Source organism: Phasianus colchicus, chromosome 5 (assembly GCF_987193195.1).
Source record: "Phasianus colchicus chromosome 5, bPhaCol1.hap1.1, whole genome shotgun sequence".
NCBI classification, from domain to species: Eukaryota; Metazoa; Chordata; class Aves; order Galliformes; family Phasianidae; genus Phasianus; species Phasianus colchicus.
In genome coordinates this window covers 52,011,753-52,030,832 of record NC_143440.1, presented here as the reverse complement: position 1 = coordinate 52,030,832, position 19,080 = coordinate 52,011,753, and the positions used below count along the sequence as shown (strand labels likewise).

The 19,080-nt window shown below is 40.3% G+C and overlaps 1 protein-coding gene across 2 annotated transcripts in view; it reads right to left on the bottom strand.

Moving 5' to 3' along the window:
• Positions 1-19,080, bottom strand: part of KIF26A (kinesin family member 26A) — a 100,506-nt gene that overhangs the window by 21,686 nt on the left and 59,740 nt on the right. For both annotated transcript variants that reach the window (XM_031592910.2, XM_090141717.1), the window contains one exon: positions 6,763-6,946. In XM_031592910.2, the coding sequence (XP_031448770.2) occupies positions 6,763-6,946 (184 nt within the window). The remainder of the gene's footprint in view (positions 1-6,762; positions 6,947-19,080) is intronic.

The following is a 19,080-nucleotide window of genomic DNA, read 5'->3' as shown; positions in this document are numbered from 1 at the left end:
ATTCACATTCAGTTGAATAAAGGCCATTTTCCAATGAAATCACTTGTTTCTCCACTACAGTCTAAATCAAATTAGAAAAGTCTTAGTTCAGAGCCAATATTTTTCATGGATTTAATTGTAACTGACAGATATATAACCCTTGCTAAATTGGTAGTTCTTACAAGCCTTTCACTTGCTGCCACTACCGATGGATGGCAAATTTATATGCAAAATTGCTATGCTAGCATAGACCATTTAGCTCCCCTGGGAGAACCTTTAAAAAAAAAAAATCACTTTTGTATTGTACTCTATTAAAGAAGAATTGATTCTCCACTCCCAGGAGACAGGAAGAAAATTATTTTATTTTTAAAAGGTAAAAACAAAATAGAAGAAATAGTGTATTTTAATCTAATCTTTGACGTTTTTGTTTAAGTAGTTCAGTGCATTTCAGCAGGGAGGTACATACTTTTTTACTATATAGGGCTACATGTGTGGATTGAAAAGTACTTAGTACGATATGTGATTTATATCAGAAATAACACTCTAGTCATTAGGAAACAAGCAGCAATAAAGATGACAAAATTAAGTACCTATTTGTTATCTGTCATCAAACCATCGTAAGAACCAGTGAATGGGACATGCAGCACACTTAAGAAAACCCTGCATGATCAGTAAATCATATTAGCAGTACATAAGCTTTGGCTTGGTAAAGCATAAAAGAAAGTAGACGTCTAAAACACATAAATGGAGACCAATATGTCAGATGTGTCTGTTGGACAGGTATATACAATTCAGGTTCTCTATAAATGCTCCCCTTCTATTGTCTCACATAGGCTTCTGTCATTCTAATATAAAAAAAAAGGAAGGATCCTTGAAAGAGACAAGCACTTAAAGTTGCTGTTGTAAGTGATGCGGTATTATAAAGAATGAGCTGAATAGAACTCCAGAAAAAACATTTTGCATGAAAAAGGTTTCCTACCATGCTAAAGAAAAATAGCAAATTAGAATGCTACACAGCAGCCACTGTAAAAAGGATGTCTTTTTTAATACCACAATATGATAAATTACCTTAAGTAGCACATTAATGTCAGAAATCGAGCACAATCTAACTTCTTTCCAGTGACAGTATTAAATGGCTTTCAGACGTCTTTCCTACTATTCTGACATTAAATTTAATAACACCCAGAGAGACCACAAAAATGATTCAGTTACAAGAATCATAGTGTATTGGATCATTGCCTTTTAAGCAGGATTCAGCTAAATGATTCGGACTCTGACATTTTTGGCACGTTCAAGTGAAAGGTATGAAATTTGTATTGTAACATCTATTGGTACTGAACAAAATTCCTTTTATATTTAGCTTATATTTATAATGGGATTTTCCTTTGTGCATGGGAGTTTGATAATTGTTGATCGTATAAAACACATGTCTCAGACAGACTTAAAAGTTCAGATTAATTTTATTTTATTTTTAAACTTTTTACTGCTTTGTATTCCTGAATACCGAAAACCCTGCAAGCAGCCGTAAGAGTACATAACCTTTTGCACTCTTAGCAAAGAAAAGCAAGCATAAGGCATAATTAAAGATTTGTATCACAGGATAAATCCACACACTGCTGAATTTATGATAATAGATAATCTGGTATTCATGAAATGTGAAAGAAGTTAATAAGATATTTACAACCAACATTCCAAGACGTTACTTGAAACAATGAGAAATTATAAACAAATTGCAAAAGATACATACACATAGGACCTCTGCTGTTGTAAGTCACTAACATACTCAATCTCTGTGAAAGCCACATAGTTGCATTTCACCACAGTAGAACTGCATGATATGCATGGAGATGATGATGTTAGATAAGAACAAATTTAAACCTTGGGTTCACACGATCAGTAATTGAGTTCAAGTGCAAGAACTGGCCATACAGTCTTCACATTCCTGCTCCCTCCAGAAGTTCTGGCAATACATAGTTAAAGTTTTTGCTGAGCTGATGCTCAGTTCAGTGAGTTCCTTAGATTAACTGCCCTCTACCCAGTTCAGAGTAACTCTTACTCATTTGTTTAACTTTGAAACCAATTGAAAGGATTTAATGCATAGGGAATCTCTCCATTGAACCTGTGCTTTGGCTATAGCAAAGTTTATTTGACAGGATAAGCAAATACTCATGGTAGGGCAGATCTGAAAGTGAAAAATCAAATAAGGAACTTAAAATTCCAGGTACAGATGCTAACATTTGGTGAGGCCTTTTATATTCTCCAGAGGTTTAGGTCCAGGCCTGTGCTGGCAGCAAAGCACAACGTTACTGTTTCTGTGTGCAGTGGTATTAGATCCAGCAACAGGAACAGCTCACCTCTGAGGGTTCTCTGGAGACATATAGAGGGGGAGTAGGGAAAACCATCATGTTTCCTTAGTTCTTACTAAGTTCTTATTAAATTTCTTCTAAGTTAATACATCAAGGAAGAAAGTCAGTAAAGAGAACAATGAGTGGCTGTTCAAATACACGATCATGTATTTATATCAAACTTTCAGAGACCCCCTTACAACTAAAGATGCTTATTCTTGCCTCCTGAACAGTCAAATACAGTATTTCTTCAGAAGCCCAGATTCACAATAACAAAAATAATGCTGTAGTTTCCATGATGGCTGGTAAAACGAATACAGTCATGACTGATTTATTTACAATTTAGCATTTGCGCATACAAAGTTAGATCTGTTTTTCCTATATATATTTCCTTGTGTTAGTTAATATTTAAAGTTCATCTGCCTCCTTATCCTCCCAGTAATCTCATCACGATGCGATCTTTTCGCAAGTTCTCACCGTCAGTTGTAGCTTTGGCTAGCCTGAATAGGTAGCTTCACCACCTTACACAAATCATTTAGGAAGACAACAAATAGCACGGACCTCCATTTGACACTGTGGTTAACTTTGCTCCAGTGCTGAATCTGACCTCTTTCCTATCAGTATTAAGCCACTAGAGAATACATGACAGCTTAGGGTTTTCTGAGAAATCTAGGTCAGGGCACTTATCAAAAGCTTTTTCAAAACCCAAATACGCTCAATCAACCAGATCACCCCATTCAAATGCTTGCTGACTCTTCTGTAGAGCTCTAACATGTGTTCCGACCATAAAAGCCCCATCAACTGATCTCTATTGTATCATATTAATCCTTCCTTGCTAATTTTGATCTTTATTATTGTTTCAATAACCAGGCAACTTTGCCTGGTTGCCTGGCCTGAGAATCAGGCTTGCTGTTTCCAGGTTCCCTTTGGAGAACATTTTTCTCTTCTACCTTCAAAGTGACGTCATATTTTCTACACTCTCTTCCTATGCATCTTCTAAATGCATTGCACTGAATATCAGATAAGAGATAATCTTGAACAATGGTGGAGGGAGTAGTTAAAAATGACTAAAGATGGGGAAATATAGGAACCCAATCATAATGGACATTGTTAAATGTTTCAGCATTGACTTAAACAGGTACTTTGCTCTAAGCTTTCAAAAGAATTACAACAGAAATTAGACTACCTAGCATGTGTCAGAACAGATTAACAGTTACTCTGCAGGATCCTGGCTTTGTTCACTAGCTCCCTCTTAATATAAATGGTATTTCCCCATAGTTGATGTATCATTCACCACTTCAACTGTTTATGAAGGGAGCTATGCTGCTCCCATTGAGCACTTGATGGGTTTGTTTCTACATTTTTCATTCTCACATAACATATACATTTCCCCTTAAATGTTCTCTCTTCATCCCCTTCACAATACAAAAAGTTGTACTGCTGTACGGTATCCTGTCATATTCTGAAAGAAGCCACATGACAAGAGGGACATTAAAACTCGTCAAGGTATCTGTGCTCAGAGGAATCAGCCTCTTGAAAAAAGTAAGGACTGGTCCTCAAGGGGTCATTCTCAGGTTAGTAAGGTTAAGTAAGGCAGCCATCAATACGGCTGCATTCTCACCTACACAGCAGATACCAGCAAGAAAGCAGTCCTCCACATCAAAAATAACCATGAAAGACAAAACAGCGGCAAGGGGGGAGGTGAGAAAGGAAAACATTGCCTCAACAGCTGCCTAACCTACTGTAATTGCACAGTAATAACAGGACCAGGCACACTGCTGACCTGGGAACAATCACACAAACCGAAGAAAAAGCCAGCCACAGCCACAGCTGCTGCAGTAGGAAAAACTGACTCCAGAATCCAGCTCTGCTTCCATCCACGTGTACTTACTATTGGACAGGCTGCAAGAAAAGTGTGAGGAAAGAGACAATCGGGAGGAGTGTAAAGTGAAAAGCTGTTAGAAGAGGAGGGACAAAAGGTAACAGGATCACAGCACATCTGCCAGCATTTGTCAATTGCTCTCTCAGTTGCAATGATACTTAAAGTAAGAAAGAATGGTAGTTACTTTATTCTTATCATTACTGTAAGGAGATACTAGGCTGGATAAATCTTGATTAGCAGGAACTGGTTAAGAAGAAAGTAAAACAGAGAATGTAAACATTACAACAATGAACTAAATGTTACCAAAAGTGACTTGGCTTGTTCTGAAAAGGTGAAACTCAGTATTCAGTGCTAAAGAACTGAATGTTCTACGTAGTACTGAAATTTTCCTTAGACCATAACATCTAAGAATTAGAATAAACGACATTTCATTTCTGCTGTTTTTGTTTTGTTTTGTTTGTTTTACAAAAAAAAACCCTACATTGTTGAGTTATAATTTATGAAGTTGCAAAAAAAAAAAAATGAATAGGTTAAGTGGGTTTAAGATGTATTGCATATTTTAAACCACGAGTTAGAGAAGATGTTTTATTTCCTTATTTTTTGAGGAGTGTTAAAGCTAGGAAATAGCACACCCCATCACCGTTTTGATACTCTTCAGTCTTAACTCATGAAAGATGCTATTAGCAGAATTATTTCCAGCACAGCACAAGGGCTTTCCAAATGTTGGTCAAGTACATGATGAAAAGTCCACAGCTGGAATCTTGGGCTCAAACAAACAGTACTTTCAATAGTATTTTCAGCCAGCAGCTACACAACTGAGGGTCAAACACCAGCTCGTTGATCCATAAAATCTGAGAATTCTTTGGTGTAATCTGCCAGACAAGACAGAAATACAAGCCACACTGCCAGCATGCTCTCTCTCTCTCTATATATATGCCCTGGAACATGTGGTCTATCTACCTTTTCCATCAGTGAAACATATATTCCATGCTGGAGAAGCTCATGCAGTTTAGCAGGTGGGCATAGCCCTGGTCTGTGGGTTGGCGCAAGGTCCTGCTTTGATCTGCTGCATACTAGTAGGACTTTGAAAGACATTTTTTCTGCTCCCCGATTAAAAAGCTTGGTAGACCACATGACCTAAGGCATGATTTCCTACCATCTGGGATCGTTCACTTGATGTTTAGACTTCGTTGACCTGTTTGAAGACGTCAGCTAAACCAGAGTTTTCTGCAAGGCACAAGTCATGCTGATAAGCTCCACTGACCACCGTCAAGGTGTAAGAGAAAAGCTACACACAGCTGTAGGTGTGTGAGTGTGGTGAGGTACAGAGACAGTTCTTTGAGCTGTTAACATAGGGAGATGTAAGCACACTTTAAAGGTCTTCCTAAGCCCAAGAGCCTCAGAAATGCAATGCTCCACATCGCTCCTCATGCCACAGCTAAGTGCTAAGCCTCAGGGAAAATAGGCAGGCTCTAATGGGCTCTGCTAAAACATAAGCACAGAATGGATGCTCCTTGACAAACTCTTCTTCCACCTCAGAATCTCTACTGTGTCACATTTCCTGCATTCCACCATTTAATACCGCATCGTTTTTCTAACACATTTTTAAAATAGGAGCAGAAACCACATTCTCATGTACACATTTCCACCTGCTTAATGATAACCCCAATTACTGCTTTGTTTTCTATTTATCACAAACTCACCAGCTTAAGAGAATACAAAGTATTCTCTGAGAGTAACAGCATGTCAGTTACAAGAATTTAGGCTGACAATCTCTTTATGTTAATGCTGATTTCTATGGTTAGTCAAGGTGCTATTTGAGCTTTCTTATGCACATTAAACATTTCAATTCTATCTTCAAACACCAATCACTTGTAACTTATTTACATAAGTATTCGGACTGTCATGTAGGTGATTAAACTGCTATAAATATGAATAAAGCTCTAAGTAATTAGGTTGTATTTTAATTAATTTTAAATAAAATTAGCACAAATATTACAGTTTGAAAGGTGCTAGATTTCCCAAGCTGGAGGCACATCTATTTCTCTCTAGCCATTTGATCTCTACAGAATTACTCCCGGTTTACACTGACATGTGAAGCAGAGGAAAACCAAACACCTGTGGCTATCTCCTTTACTCACTGCAAACAGACAGCATCAGCAGCTGAGCCTTGCTGGTAACTAAGAGACTGCTTCTGCCAAAGGTGACACCTGTATGTGCACTGGTTTTGGACCAAAGAAGTTAGAAGAAATTCTTTTCTTGCTTTAAGATAAGAATCTTGCTTTAAGAGAGGAAAGGACAAAATAACCTCTGTCAGTATTGTTGTCAGTGATGTTAGCTGGTTTCAGCATAGCCAAAATTTTGCTCTGAGGCTGCAAACATTTCCTAAAGACAACAAATGATAACAGCTCTCAGGCATATTCAGACAGATGCATGTACCTCTCTCACCCAAAACCATTCCCTTGAGCCTATCCAACCCTGCCCTAGGTTGAAAACTTCCAGCCCCATTAAAATTGATCTGGACATCTATTTTAAAAAACTGAAATCCAAAGTTACCTTTCCAATGCCAGGGTTGTCCTTGATTTTGGACACAGCTCTCAGAAGGCATGGTGGTGCTGGGGGAGGACAGAGCTGCAGGATGCCACTAAAGTTAGTAGCATAAATAGAGAAGTCGTGTGTGTGTGGCAGGGGTGGATGGTATTTCTTTCTCTTCGAAGACAGGTTAAGCTTCTGTGCTGCTCTGTATAAAAGTAATAGTGAGAAAGGACATGTTACTAGGTGTTAATGGCAATCCTGACCAGACAAACAGATGTTCATTGTCATCATTGCCTGTTTTAACAAATCAAGTCATTGCATTCTAATCTGATTCAATAAGGACAAAACATCAGGGGACTAATAAAAGGAAATGTGGGTAGAAAAATTATGAGTGAGGTATTCAGTTAATTTCTCCCTCAATAGAGTTTCAACTATAACCTAACTTTCCCCTCCTCCCCCCGACAGCTTGACAGCTGAACCCTAAAACGCTAAAATCTCACTGATGTAATAAAAAGTTGAAATAATCCCCTTGTCACTGTAAGGACCAGATGGATTTTGCAGGTGACAACATTATGGAAGCAATGCTTTGTATACTGCAAGTTACTCAAGACACAGAATGACACTTCAAGTCAGCTAAGCCTAGATCCAATCTTATTGCCTACACTGAAAATCCTCAGATAACAGAAAATTTCCTTCAAGAAAGATTGGCTTTTTCCTCCTCAAATCCATTTTTCCACATGAAAAGGGAAAGCTATTAGAGAGACAAGCTTTAATGTTTAAAATGATAATGATCCTGCTTTTGAAATGCAGAATTTCAAAACATAAAAGATGAAGGAAAAATTAAAACATACAATTAAAATTGTAACATTCTTCCTTGTGATTAAGAATAGCAGTAGAATCAGTTTTTATGCTGTTCTCCACCAGCAACACCAAACGGTATAGCAAAAAAAAAAACCAAAAAATAAAAACCAGAAATTCAACTCTACATCAAAACCTGCATGGGAAAAAAATACCCTATAGAGCTATGTAGAACACGTATCTGCATAAGTGAGTACACAGCAGGTAATTAGCTGTGGCTGTGAGGGTGAAATCTCAGCTCTGCCAAAGCCAAGAAGCGTTTCGCCACTTGAACACATGTGATGAACCTTAAGCCTATCTGTAGATAGACAGCCTTCAGATACATATCATAAAAGAATCCAACATGCTATTTTTTATTATAACTTTGAATGAGTGTTAAGCCTGCAAAGGCACAAAGTGTTACACTACCAGTATCTGTGGGTGATCTGAGACCATGCTACTGACAGTACTTCTGTTGCTACTTCAGTACAACTGTTTATAGCAGTTGCTATTGATACCAACAGTTTTTCCCGGGGTAGCAAAGCACTGTTCTGGTGCATGTTTGTGATATAAAGGCCCGTCACTTTGGGTAAATTAGTTTACAAATATATGACCATAAGAAGTCTCCTTATACAACAGCTACTTTATATTTTCATCATGACTTTCAGGCCAGGATTTCAAAGTACTTTCCAGCAAGAATGAGCTGGCATCAATATCTCTGAAGTATTCCAAGCAACAGACACATGGAAAAACTGAGGCAGTGCTATGCTGTCATCCTCAACTCAGGGTAAAACTAGACTTCTTACTTTTCCATGAATCTAGTGATGATTCAGCCTCAGGTTCCATCATCTTAGTAAGCTGATCTGTGAAGGAAATTCTTCCTTTGCTTCTATTTACAGTGAGTCAGGAGCAAAATGAAAGCAGGAGAGCTGCACAGTCTCTTCCAGCAACACTACTGTTAGCATCAAGTGAGCAGCAGTTCAAAGACCTGGCTGTGCCCAAGGATCAGAATTACTCACTTGGGTCAGGATTACACAGCTAAGAACAAGAATTACAGACCTCCAGACTTCCCAGCTCAACGTTCTATACAGCCCAACATGTAAGTTAAACTCCTGGACCCTTTTCTTCATCAGCATCAAGAGATGTAGACACCCTGTGTGCTTCTTTCTCCCTCTAAAAAAACTGCAATATTTATAAGAAAACAGAGTCATGTGATGAAAAGATAAGACTCTAGTTCCAAACTCGGAGCCAGAACCCACCGTCTTGTGAGAAGCAAGCTGGATTCTTGCCTCTGAGCAAAGAAACAGTTTTTGACTCCTGCTGCACCCTGAGACCAGCAGGAACTGTCTCCCATGGTGAAGGAAAACACTGCAAGCATGAATTCGCACAGAACTTCAGGTTTTCAGTGGAAATGAGAACTGATTTAACTGTCTAAACCCCAGAAGTCTTGATAATATCTTTTTCAGTATGAAAACATACGCCTGAAACAGGATGCCAGGCAAACAGTTGCACAACTTCGCTGGGGTTGCAGCTGCACACTAAAACTATAATGCCTCCTAAATACGCAGCTTTGTTGTGCAGAAAAGTCTATCTACCCATTTGTGCTCTCATTGTGGAACTCAAGATAGTAATTATCCTCCCTCTCCAAGTACCAGTTAACAGTTCTGGTTATTATTTAATCATCTTGTTGATTAATATGAAAGGTAACGTTTATTTCCTTGTTTACATGCTATGATCCCTTGTTGAAATGATAAAGCCTCCTCAAGAGAATGTCTTCAAAGTGGAATCAAGATATGCATTACATCCTGATGAAATAATTATTCCTTCAGTATATCTGGCTGAAGGAGCTCCTCTGGGAAAAATAGAGGAAAGAGAAAGATACAAAGAACAAATTTGCTCAGTAGTTTATCGAAGCACCTAACAAAGTGCTAACCACCAGTAAATGCACCCACAAAGTCCAAGCTAAGCAGCACATAAACATATAAACAAAAAAAATCAGCCTTATTAAAGTGTAACATCTCTCAACATTGATCAGTAGCGCAGTTTTGTACCATTATAAAAAGCAGGTAGAAGACACCAAACCCACTAACAGCTGTCTTAACTTCCCCAAGACAGACCACCTTTCAAACTGATTTACTCCTAGCAGTATCCACACTTTATAGACTTTCACAGTTCAAAGTACGGTGCCATATGCTAGCTAAAGCAATTAACTGCTAGAGTGCTGATAACTCCTTTTCCTATGAGTTTGAAGTATCACGATGTGCTGAGAAATTTGGCAAAGGGACTGCAGATGTCCATGTAGGATAACAGGAAACTGAGAAGGCAGAGGAACTGGAGTAGTTGTTGTAGAAAATAACCGGTGCTTTGACAGGCAACAGGCCAACTGCACTAATAATGATATATTTAAAATTATCTCATCTCAGGTAGCAGAGCACAAAGCTTAATTGTAACCTCTCCGTGTTTACTTGACATCAAAATGAGGTTATTTCTGGAACAGGAACATCACAGACATCTTGCACAAGCAGTATCAAACAGCTTGTTGGGTTGGTTTGTTTTCTTTTCTTTCTGAAGGGGAAAATGTATGGAGTTAAGAATTGGGGAAAACAAAATAAACCTAATTCTAGACTTTGAATACAAATGTAGGCAACTGTCATCCTCAGACCTTACATAAAGCATAACTCTTTAACTGCTACAAAATCCAGCTGGGCAGCAGCCTTCATACGATGTACTTGGGCCCCTGGACTGGTCCAGGCAAGGAAACCACAGAAGGGTTCATCAATCCTTCTGCACTTCTTACAACACCAGAATATACTTGGTGGTATCCCAGCCAAGTACTCATTAGACCAAAATGTAGGCTGTATTTGTTTGGATGTGGGCCCAACCAAATGAAATAAAATCCAACTACACAAAATTCCTCACTTCAGGAAAATTCATGAGAATATGTACTCCTGGGCTACTTCTGAGATGCATGAAGATGCTGGATTTCCTGCAGTCCTTACTCAACAAATCATTAGTGAATTTACACCTGAGTTTCCAGTCCTTTTTTTCTCCAGCATTCCGTTTCTCTGGAAGAATCTGCCCCATGACCACAGGGAAGGCCAACCTATAATAAACTGTGCCCTTTTTATCCACCACCAGAAAGGCTGAAACTGGGATCATACCAAACCACTTTCTGCAGGTGCTGTGCCTATTTCCTCTCAATTTGCATCTTTCCCTCAATTTTAATCTCTCAGACAAAAGGCTCTCAAATTCATCTTCACCACTGTGGTGGACTGCCTGGACTTCTACAATATCAGACACTTTTTCTTCAAAGGGAAAATTATAACTTCTAAAGAATACAGTGCAAAACTTAAGTGTTAGACTAATTTGTTTTTCTGGCTATTTTCCAAGTATTTCTTCACAACTTTGACACTTGCATACTTTCCACCTACCTTTGGCTTTCCTCATTCAACTTCAAGCACTCGTCTATGGAGCATTCTTGCAAGGGAAGCTAAGCTCCACTATTATGCCTCTCTTCCAATTAAAGCTCCAGAGACACATGCATATATTATTTTTACCTCTAGATGTGAGATCTACTGCCTGCATTTTGCTTAACTCTTTCCATCTCTAATAGAAGATGTCTTTTAAGATACTCTGGAGAGTTCTTTTCTCATAGCTAGGTGTCATGGTAGAAAATAAAACTAATATATGGCACATGCAGGAGCATTCAAATATCAAATGACAAAGGGACAGTCTCTAACCTGTTCTTTCCCCAACACAATTTACAGATTACTAGATTTTTCTGCCATGCACGGATGAGACCAGTGAAGAAAAGCACAGCCAGATCAATTACAAAATTCTCAGCATCTAGGGAATGTGTGTGTGCAGCAGTGGCAGCTGCAAAGCCTGACCAGTAAAATCAAATAATACAATTTTTTATTTTATATTCTTTTTATGTAGTTAGCATGACATTTCAGATACTCTTTTGTACTGCAAGCTGCTTCTACATTACATTCACTATACACGTTCTGCACATTATAGCTGTGAAAGTAAACAGTGCAATTTAAATCCCAAAAGAACAGTGTTCCATCTAGGTATAATTTCTCCATGAAACAGAAAACTAGAATTTAAGCTTTTATAATGATGCAAAATTACAAAATTCCACAAAGTGCTATCCTAACATTTACTAAGCTTCACAAGGAAAAGTGATGCAAAATATAGTCTGGGACACATGCTAGAAATGAGTCAAGTGAGACAGATGCATTGGACTTAATTAGACAAGGTGGGTTTGCAGACAAACCCACACAAGTCAGATTAAGCTCCACTGAGAAAATAATAAAAGAAAACTTCTTCACATTCATTTCAGCACGAGCCATTATGTATTAACATAGTTGCAGCATCCTTAGCCGGCCTTATCACTGTCATTCAGATTGTGACTTTTTTTTAGGGTTTTATTGAGCAAGTCATGGCCAAAGCATATTGTGAAAATTTCTTAGGGTTTTACCAAGCCAAAGTAGTGCACAGTCCAAGTCTCAAATATCCTGAGCTTTGGAGTTTACATTAAAATCTACAGCAAACCTTGACAGATATCTCAAGACTCAACTTGATCCTGATACTGAACCTTCTGCAAAGCTTGCAGAATTCTGAATGCAGGCTTACCCTGGGTATCAGTCTTTACCCTTAAGAAGGATCCTTCTGAACTTTCTCAGCTCCCAGCCCAACACAGTCATTGCCCCTCATCACATAACCAAAGCCTTTCCCACTGCAAACCAACTCCAAAGGAAGCAGTGGGAAAGTCCCAGTCTGTCATTGTATCTGCAGTTCCAGTTATTGTTTCCTTAATTACTCGTCAATACAGACAACAAATAGACGGATGTCCTACAATACACCCTCCAGCATTCCGTCCCGAGCCTTCCGCGATTAACAGAATAAGCTTGGTTGGCATTATCACTTTTATTATTACTATTACTGTTTGATTTGTGGTTCTAAAATTAGACAGACAGCACAATGAAACAATACAGTCACTGCCCAAAACACCATACAAACTCAGAAATAAGCAAGGTATCAGGTTCCACTGGCACCATTTAACGTGGAAAATAAAACTGGTTCAGAAAAAGTGATTTTAAAACAGAAAGCTGGGAACGTCTCAATCTGCCTTGATGGAAAAAAAAAGTCACCATCTGTATTTCAGCAATAAATTTTGCCCAAGGCATCTCTTCTGAAGTATGAATTACATTCTGAGATTATGTCCTGTTCCTCCCCCTGGAACAACATTACTGGGTTTCTGTGATGCATACTTAGTTTCAGGAGCATGTGCTGACTTTCCTCACTTCAGTGTCATTATACATGTACAGCACCAAACCTTTGTTTGCTTAGCCATCCCAGCACTGCTGTTCAGACACACTGCCAGGAGGAACAATAAATGTTCCTTATTTCAGTGGTTTACCTTCCTCAACAAATAAATAATTCGGATTACAATGCGCAGCCTCAAACAATGACTTTTTTTATAATGGGTGACAGAAATAAATTTCAATAGAAAAACATCATTCTAAAACATTACAAATGTCAAGCTCCATCTAATACTGTGGCAATATTACCAAGCCAACATTATGAAAGAAAGTATCTTCAACATGAGATTAAGTTCAAGCCTTGCACCTTGCACATAGCTGGAATTGCAGGCTTGAATTTCAGCTTCTCGCTTTGAGTGACCTCAATGTTCTCTTACTATCTCCTATTAAAATCTAAAAGGCAGGAAAAAAAATATACAGAGGAAGGTCATGCTTGACCAATCTGGTGGCCTTTTATGATGGAGTGATGGCATCGGTGGACAAGGGAAAGGCGACCGATGTCATTTACCTGGACTTGAGCAAGGCCTTTGACATGGTCCCCCACCACATCCTTATCTCCAAACTGGAGGGATGTGGATTTGATGGGTGGACCACTCCATGGATAAGAAACTGGTTGAAAGGCCGCAGACAGAGGGTGGTCATCAATGGCTCTATGTCCAGGTGGAGGCTGGTAACGAGCAACGTCCCCCAGGGGTCTGTCTTGGGACCGGTGCTCTTTAACATCTTTATCAATGACATCGATGACGGAATCGAGTGCACCCTCAACAAGTTTGCTGATGACACCAAGCTGAGTGGTGTGGTTGACACGGTTGAAGGACGGGATGCCATTCAGAGGGACCTCGAGAGGCTAGAAAGGTGGGCCCGGGTGAACCTGATGAGGTTCAACAGGGCAAAGTGCAGAGTTTTGCACTTGGACCAGAGGAATCCCAGGCATCCCTACAGACTGGAAGGAGTGGTCCTTGAGAGCAGCCCTGTGGAGAAGGACCTGGGGGTCTTGATAGATGAAAAACGTAACATGAGCCAGCAGTGTGCCCTTGTGGCTCGGAAGGCAAATGGTATCCTGGGCTCCACCAAAAGAGGGGTGGCCAGCAGGGACAGGGAGGTGATTGTTCCCCTCTACTCTGCTCTTGTGAGGCCCCATCTGGAATACTGTGTCCAAATGTGGAGCCCCCAGTACAAGAAAGACAGGGAGCTGTTGGAGAGGGTCCAGAGGAGGGCCACAAAGATGATCAGGGGACTGGAGCACCTCCCCTATGAGGACAGGCCGAGGGAGCTGGGCTTGTTCAGCCTGGAGAAAAGAAGGCTGCAGCCTTTCAGTACCTAAAGGGAGCCTACAAAGAGGAGGGGAATCAACTCTTTGAAAGGGTGAGTGACAGCAGGACAAGGGGAAATGGTTTTAAGCTGAGGGAAGGGAGATTTAGGTTGGACGTCAGGGGGAAATTCTTTATGGAGAGAGTGGTGAGGTGCTGGAACAGGCTGCCCAGGGAGGTTGTGGATGCCCCGTCCCTGGAGGTGTTCAAGGCCAGATTGGATGGGGCCCTGGGCAGTCTGGTCTAGCATTAGGTGGAATGGTTGGTGGCCCTGCGTGTAGCAGGGGGGTTGGAGATTCATGATCCTTGAGGTCCCTTCCAACCCTGGCAATTCTGTGATTCTGTGATTCTGTGATATATCAGCTACACTGACATATTAGGAACATTACCTTCTACATTTTCCCATGGATGAATTCTACCTAATATATTTCCATTATATATTTGCCCAAGTTGTTCTTAGAAACTTCATGGAAAGCAAGTCACAGCCTCCTGTGGCAGTCAGTTCTAGCTTTTAGCTATTCTTGCTGTTAGAAAATTCACACCTCGTGTCTCTCTCATAAATCTGCCTTGCTGTAATTTATGTTCCTTATCCCCAACATTTCCCCAGAAGACATGCAGAGGAGCTTATTTCCTTCTGCTGCAGCAGCTGTTACCTGTATGAAGACTGCAAGCATCCTTCAGCCTTCTCCTTTCCAGACAAAAACAGTCCCAGTTCTTCTAACCTCTTACAGACCAAGTTCCCTTGATTTCTGAACACCCTCGTTGCTCTCCCCCTACCCTGTTCACATCTTCACCACGTATAGAATCAAGGCCTGATGGACAAGTGTGCAATAGCTGAGATACTCCTGAATTCAGGCACCTCATTGGAAGACCAGACAGAGCCACTCTCTACCAAACTCGGAAAGATCTCTGGGAGATGACGGGTTAAAATAAACCTGCGGACTACAGCTGACACCAGAAGAGCTTTCCCATGGTATACAGACCCAATAGATGATACGTTTTCTCAGCTGCACATTACTACTTAAACAGAAGCAGCCAACCAAGCGATTTCCAAAGAAGAATTCAAGAAGGAATTCTCATAGCTCTTCTCTGTAATTTTTCCCCAAAATTTACCAAACACCAAAAGGCAGCATTTGCTGACTTTTACACTCCAACTGTTTTATCCCCTCTCCCAAAACAGTGGTTTCTGAGCTGACTGTTACGAAATTGCTATGAGTGATGTCAGAGCTATATTCTTCTCAGTATGCAGATTTAAGACACTTCTTTGGCCAAGGAATGTTGCTTCAACAGCCAGGACCAAGGATCAAGAATGGACTTATTTATACACACAGCAGGGTAGCAGCTAGGCACCACAGCCTGCCATGTACCATTTCCAGCTCTGCTCACTAATGGGGTTAAACAAAGCGGGAGCAGTTGCACACACTGCTGTACTTCTATGCTCACTGTTTACAGTTGTGCCATATGACAAACTGCTGAAAACCCATGTAGGTTAATCTTTATGTAAGCAAGACTGTCAACACCTAATATAGAAATATGCCAGTTTCTGGGTCACACACAACACAGATAGCTCTGTATTGAAAACACGGCTACCTGATTGCCAGCAGTGTTGTCTCGCTCTATTTCATGTACTGAGCTAAAGCAGGCAGAACCACATCAATCTAAGCACACACCTTAGGCAAAAACAGTTGGATTTATTTGCCAGCAGGACACAAACTCTTGAAACAGGTTCAGAAAAACTAAATTTTAGTCTCATTTGTATTCCATAAAGAAAAAGTAATAAAGCCACTTTTAAAACTAAAAAGTAATGGAACAGAAACAATGGTGCTAACTAGTCATTCATTATTAAAGTAATTACTTTAATAGATCATTTAACATTTTGCTCTGCAATACCAGCTCTCGATATACAGAAGGAAGCCAGCATCAAAATGACTTATCAGGCAATTCATTATTTTTGTTACAAAGGATATTGCACTCCATGCTATTCATCAAAAACAATCTGGTATGAAAAGCAAAAACATTCTGCTCATTCAGGCTGCTCCCAGGAAAGAACAGGCATGTCTGTGATTGAAAAGGATGAGAGATAAGATGCAGGACACGGCTAACATGGGGGACATCTGAAGCACAGGAGGGGCTGAACTAGGGCTCCCTAATGCAAGATTTTCTCATTTCTGGTCACTTCCAGCTGTAAAGACTCCATTAACTCTGGGGATGGTTATATTTTTAGATTATCTTCCTCCATCCCAGCACATGAGCCCACAGACATACTTTCTCATTACCTTCAGCTCCCTCTGTTCCACATATCAGTGCATATTTAGAAAATCCACAGAGGGTCGGTCCTTCCTTCACCCAGGTTTTATTTCAGATACTTTGTCAAAGGCTTGACATCTATACTGCCAAGCAAATAACTTCTTGGGGAGACAGGGGGTGGGTATTTACTTATGCCTAGCGTTACAGAGTTAAATGCACTGACACTATTAAATGAAAATCAAAGTCTTATGCCCACACAATGAGTATTTTTAAACAAAGGAGATATACAAGCTTGAAGTCCAGCATTTCTGTGGTCTGTTTAACTGACATCAGTCCTGAAGCAATACATCTCAGAGATGCAGTGAGCTGAAATTTCAGCACCATTTAAAACAGCACTTAGCAGGAAATTATAGGAAAATATAAAACATGTTTTCATATTGTTGCAGATAGAGAAATTTGTCTTTTTCTGACCGAAAAATACTAACTTCAAACTTCAGGAGAAACAAGGAACTCCTGAAGTCCAGCTTGAGAGTCATTATCAAGGAATATCTTAAACCTGATTCTGGACTTCAACTAACTTCCTTAATAACTTTTAGATTAGATTCATTTTATGCTGATTAACTTCCACTGAGTCATTTTCTTATATTCAAAACTCCATAGGGCACTGCTTCTTAATAAGTGAAGCAAAGCCAAGAGCGATGGGCAGAGAAGCACCAATGCTGAGCAATGTACTGGCTGAGCTTGGAAGTGTCATGCCAAAAGAATCATCATAGAATCATCATAGAATTGTTCAAGTTGGAAGGAACATTTAAAGGCCATTTACTCCAACCCCCTGCACTGAACAGGGACACTCACAGCTCCATCAGGTGCTCAGAGCCCCGGCCAGCCTGACTTTGGCCCCATCTCCAGGGATGGGACACCCACCACCTCTCTGAGCTACGTGTGACAGTACATCACCACCCTTATTATAAAAATATTTTCCTAAAATCCAGTCTAAATCCCCCCTCTTTTAGTTTGAAACCATTTCCCCTTGTCCTATCAGAACAGGCCTTAAAGAGTCTGTCCCCTTCTTTCTTAAAGCCCTTCTTTAGATACTGAAATGCCCTCAGCTCTCCCCAGAGCCTTCTCTACTCCAGGGTGAACAGCCCCAACTTTTCCAGCCCGTCCTTGCAGGGGAGGTGTTCCATCCCCTGGATCATCTTTGCAGTCCTCCTCCAGACAGGTTCCAATAGGTCCATATCCCTCCTGTCCTCCACAACTGTACACAGTACACCAGGTGAGGTCTCACAGTGCAGAGCAGAGGGGCAGGATCCCCTCCCTCACCCTGTTGGCCATGCTTCTTTTCACGCAGCCCAGGATACAGTTAGATTTCCAGGCTGCAAGGGCACGCTGCTGGCTCATGTCCAGCTTGCCATCCACCATTATCCCCAGGTCCTTTTCAGCAGGGCTGTGCTTTAATCTTTCATTCTCCAGGCTGCATTGATAGTGGAAGTTACCGTGACCCAGGTGCAAGACCTTGCACTTGGAAACACCCTCCATCATCCAACAGGAAGGATGAGGGAGGTTTTGAAATCTTGCAGTTGGTCAAGCTCCACAATTACAGTGCTGGTGCTTTATTTTGCCTTGACATTTCATTTTTGTTATAAATGATAATGCAAAGCATTTCATTTTGCCACTAGCACAAGCAAGCAAAGCAGTCAAGCTCAGAACACAGCCAGTGTCAGCTAAAAATGCACACACCCTACAAACTGCATACAACACTCAGTAAACTGAGTGTCAGAGTGACTGCAAATCACCCACGAGAGCTAAATGCTCTACTATCTGTCCAATTTTACTATTTCAATTGCTAAGTCTGTCATGCCTTAATATAAAGCATTAAAATAGTTAAGTATGTTATTGAAAGAGCCTGAAAGACACCAATAAAGTTGTGAGACAGGTGCAAACTGTCAAATTACAGCCCTGCAGGAAAGTCACCATTATCATTTTACCAATGGAATGCCCCATTCCTGCTGCAACAAAACTACCAGCGCAGCTGCCACAGCCGCCAAGCTGAGAAGTCCCAAATAATGGGGCCAGAAGTGATGTTCAGGAGTCAAGTAGGCAGAAAAGCAGACAGACAGAAACGGCTGGGATGGGTGAAGTGGAAGAACTGTTCCTCTTGACAAGGGGTATGTTCAGATGAACTGCATAAGGAGGTACATGCAGCTATGGATGAATAAGGAAGTACAGACAAGATCATATGAAAAAAACCTTAATTAGATGATAAAATATTAAATTCATGAAAGCAGAGGATCAGAGAGGAAGAAAATAAGCATCTGCATGACTCCAGTCAGATCATCTATAAATGCTTCAGGCTTTTCACTAGTTTATAATTCCATTCACCATTTACCCCACACACGTGCACATTCTATCAATCACTTGTATCTCTACAAATTCAAATTTTGGCAGCTCTGAAGGCACCAATTCTGTCCTACCATGTATTTGTGAACACATCTGTTTCAAGTTATTCTGCTTTGTTCTTCCTCCTGGGCATCATGAACATCTCAGAACACAGTGCAAATTCAATACCTCAATACTGTCTGCACAGAGTCACCTAAAGCAGCTCAGAAAGTCATTTC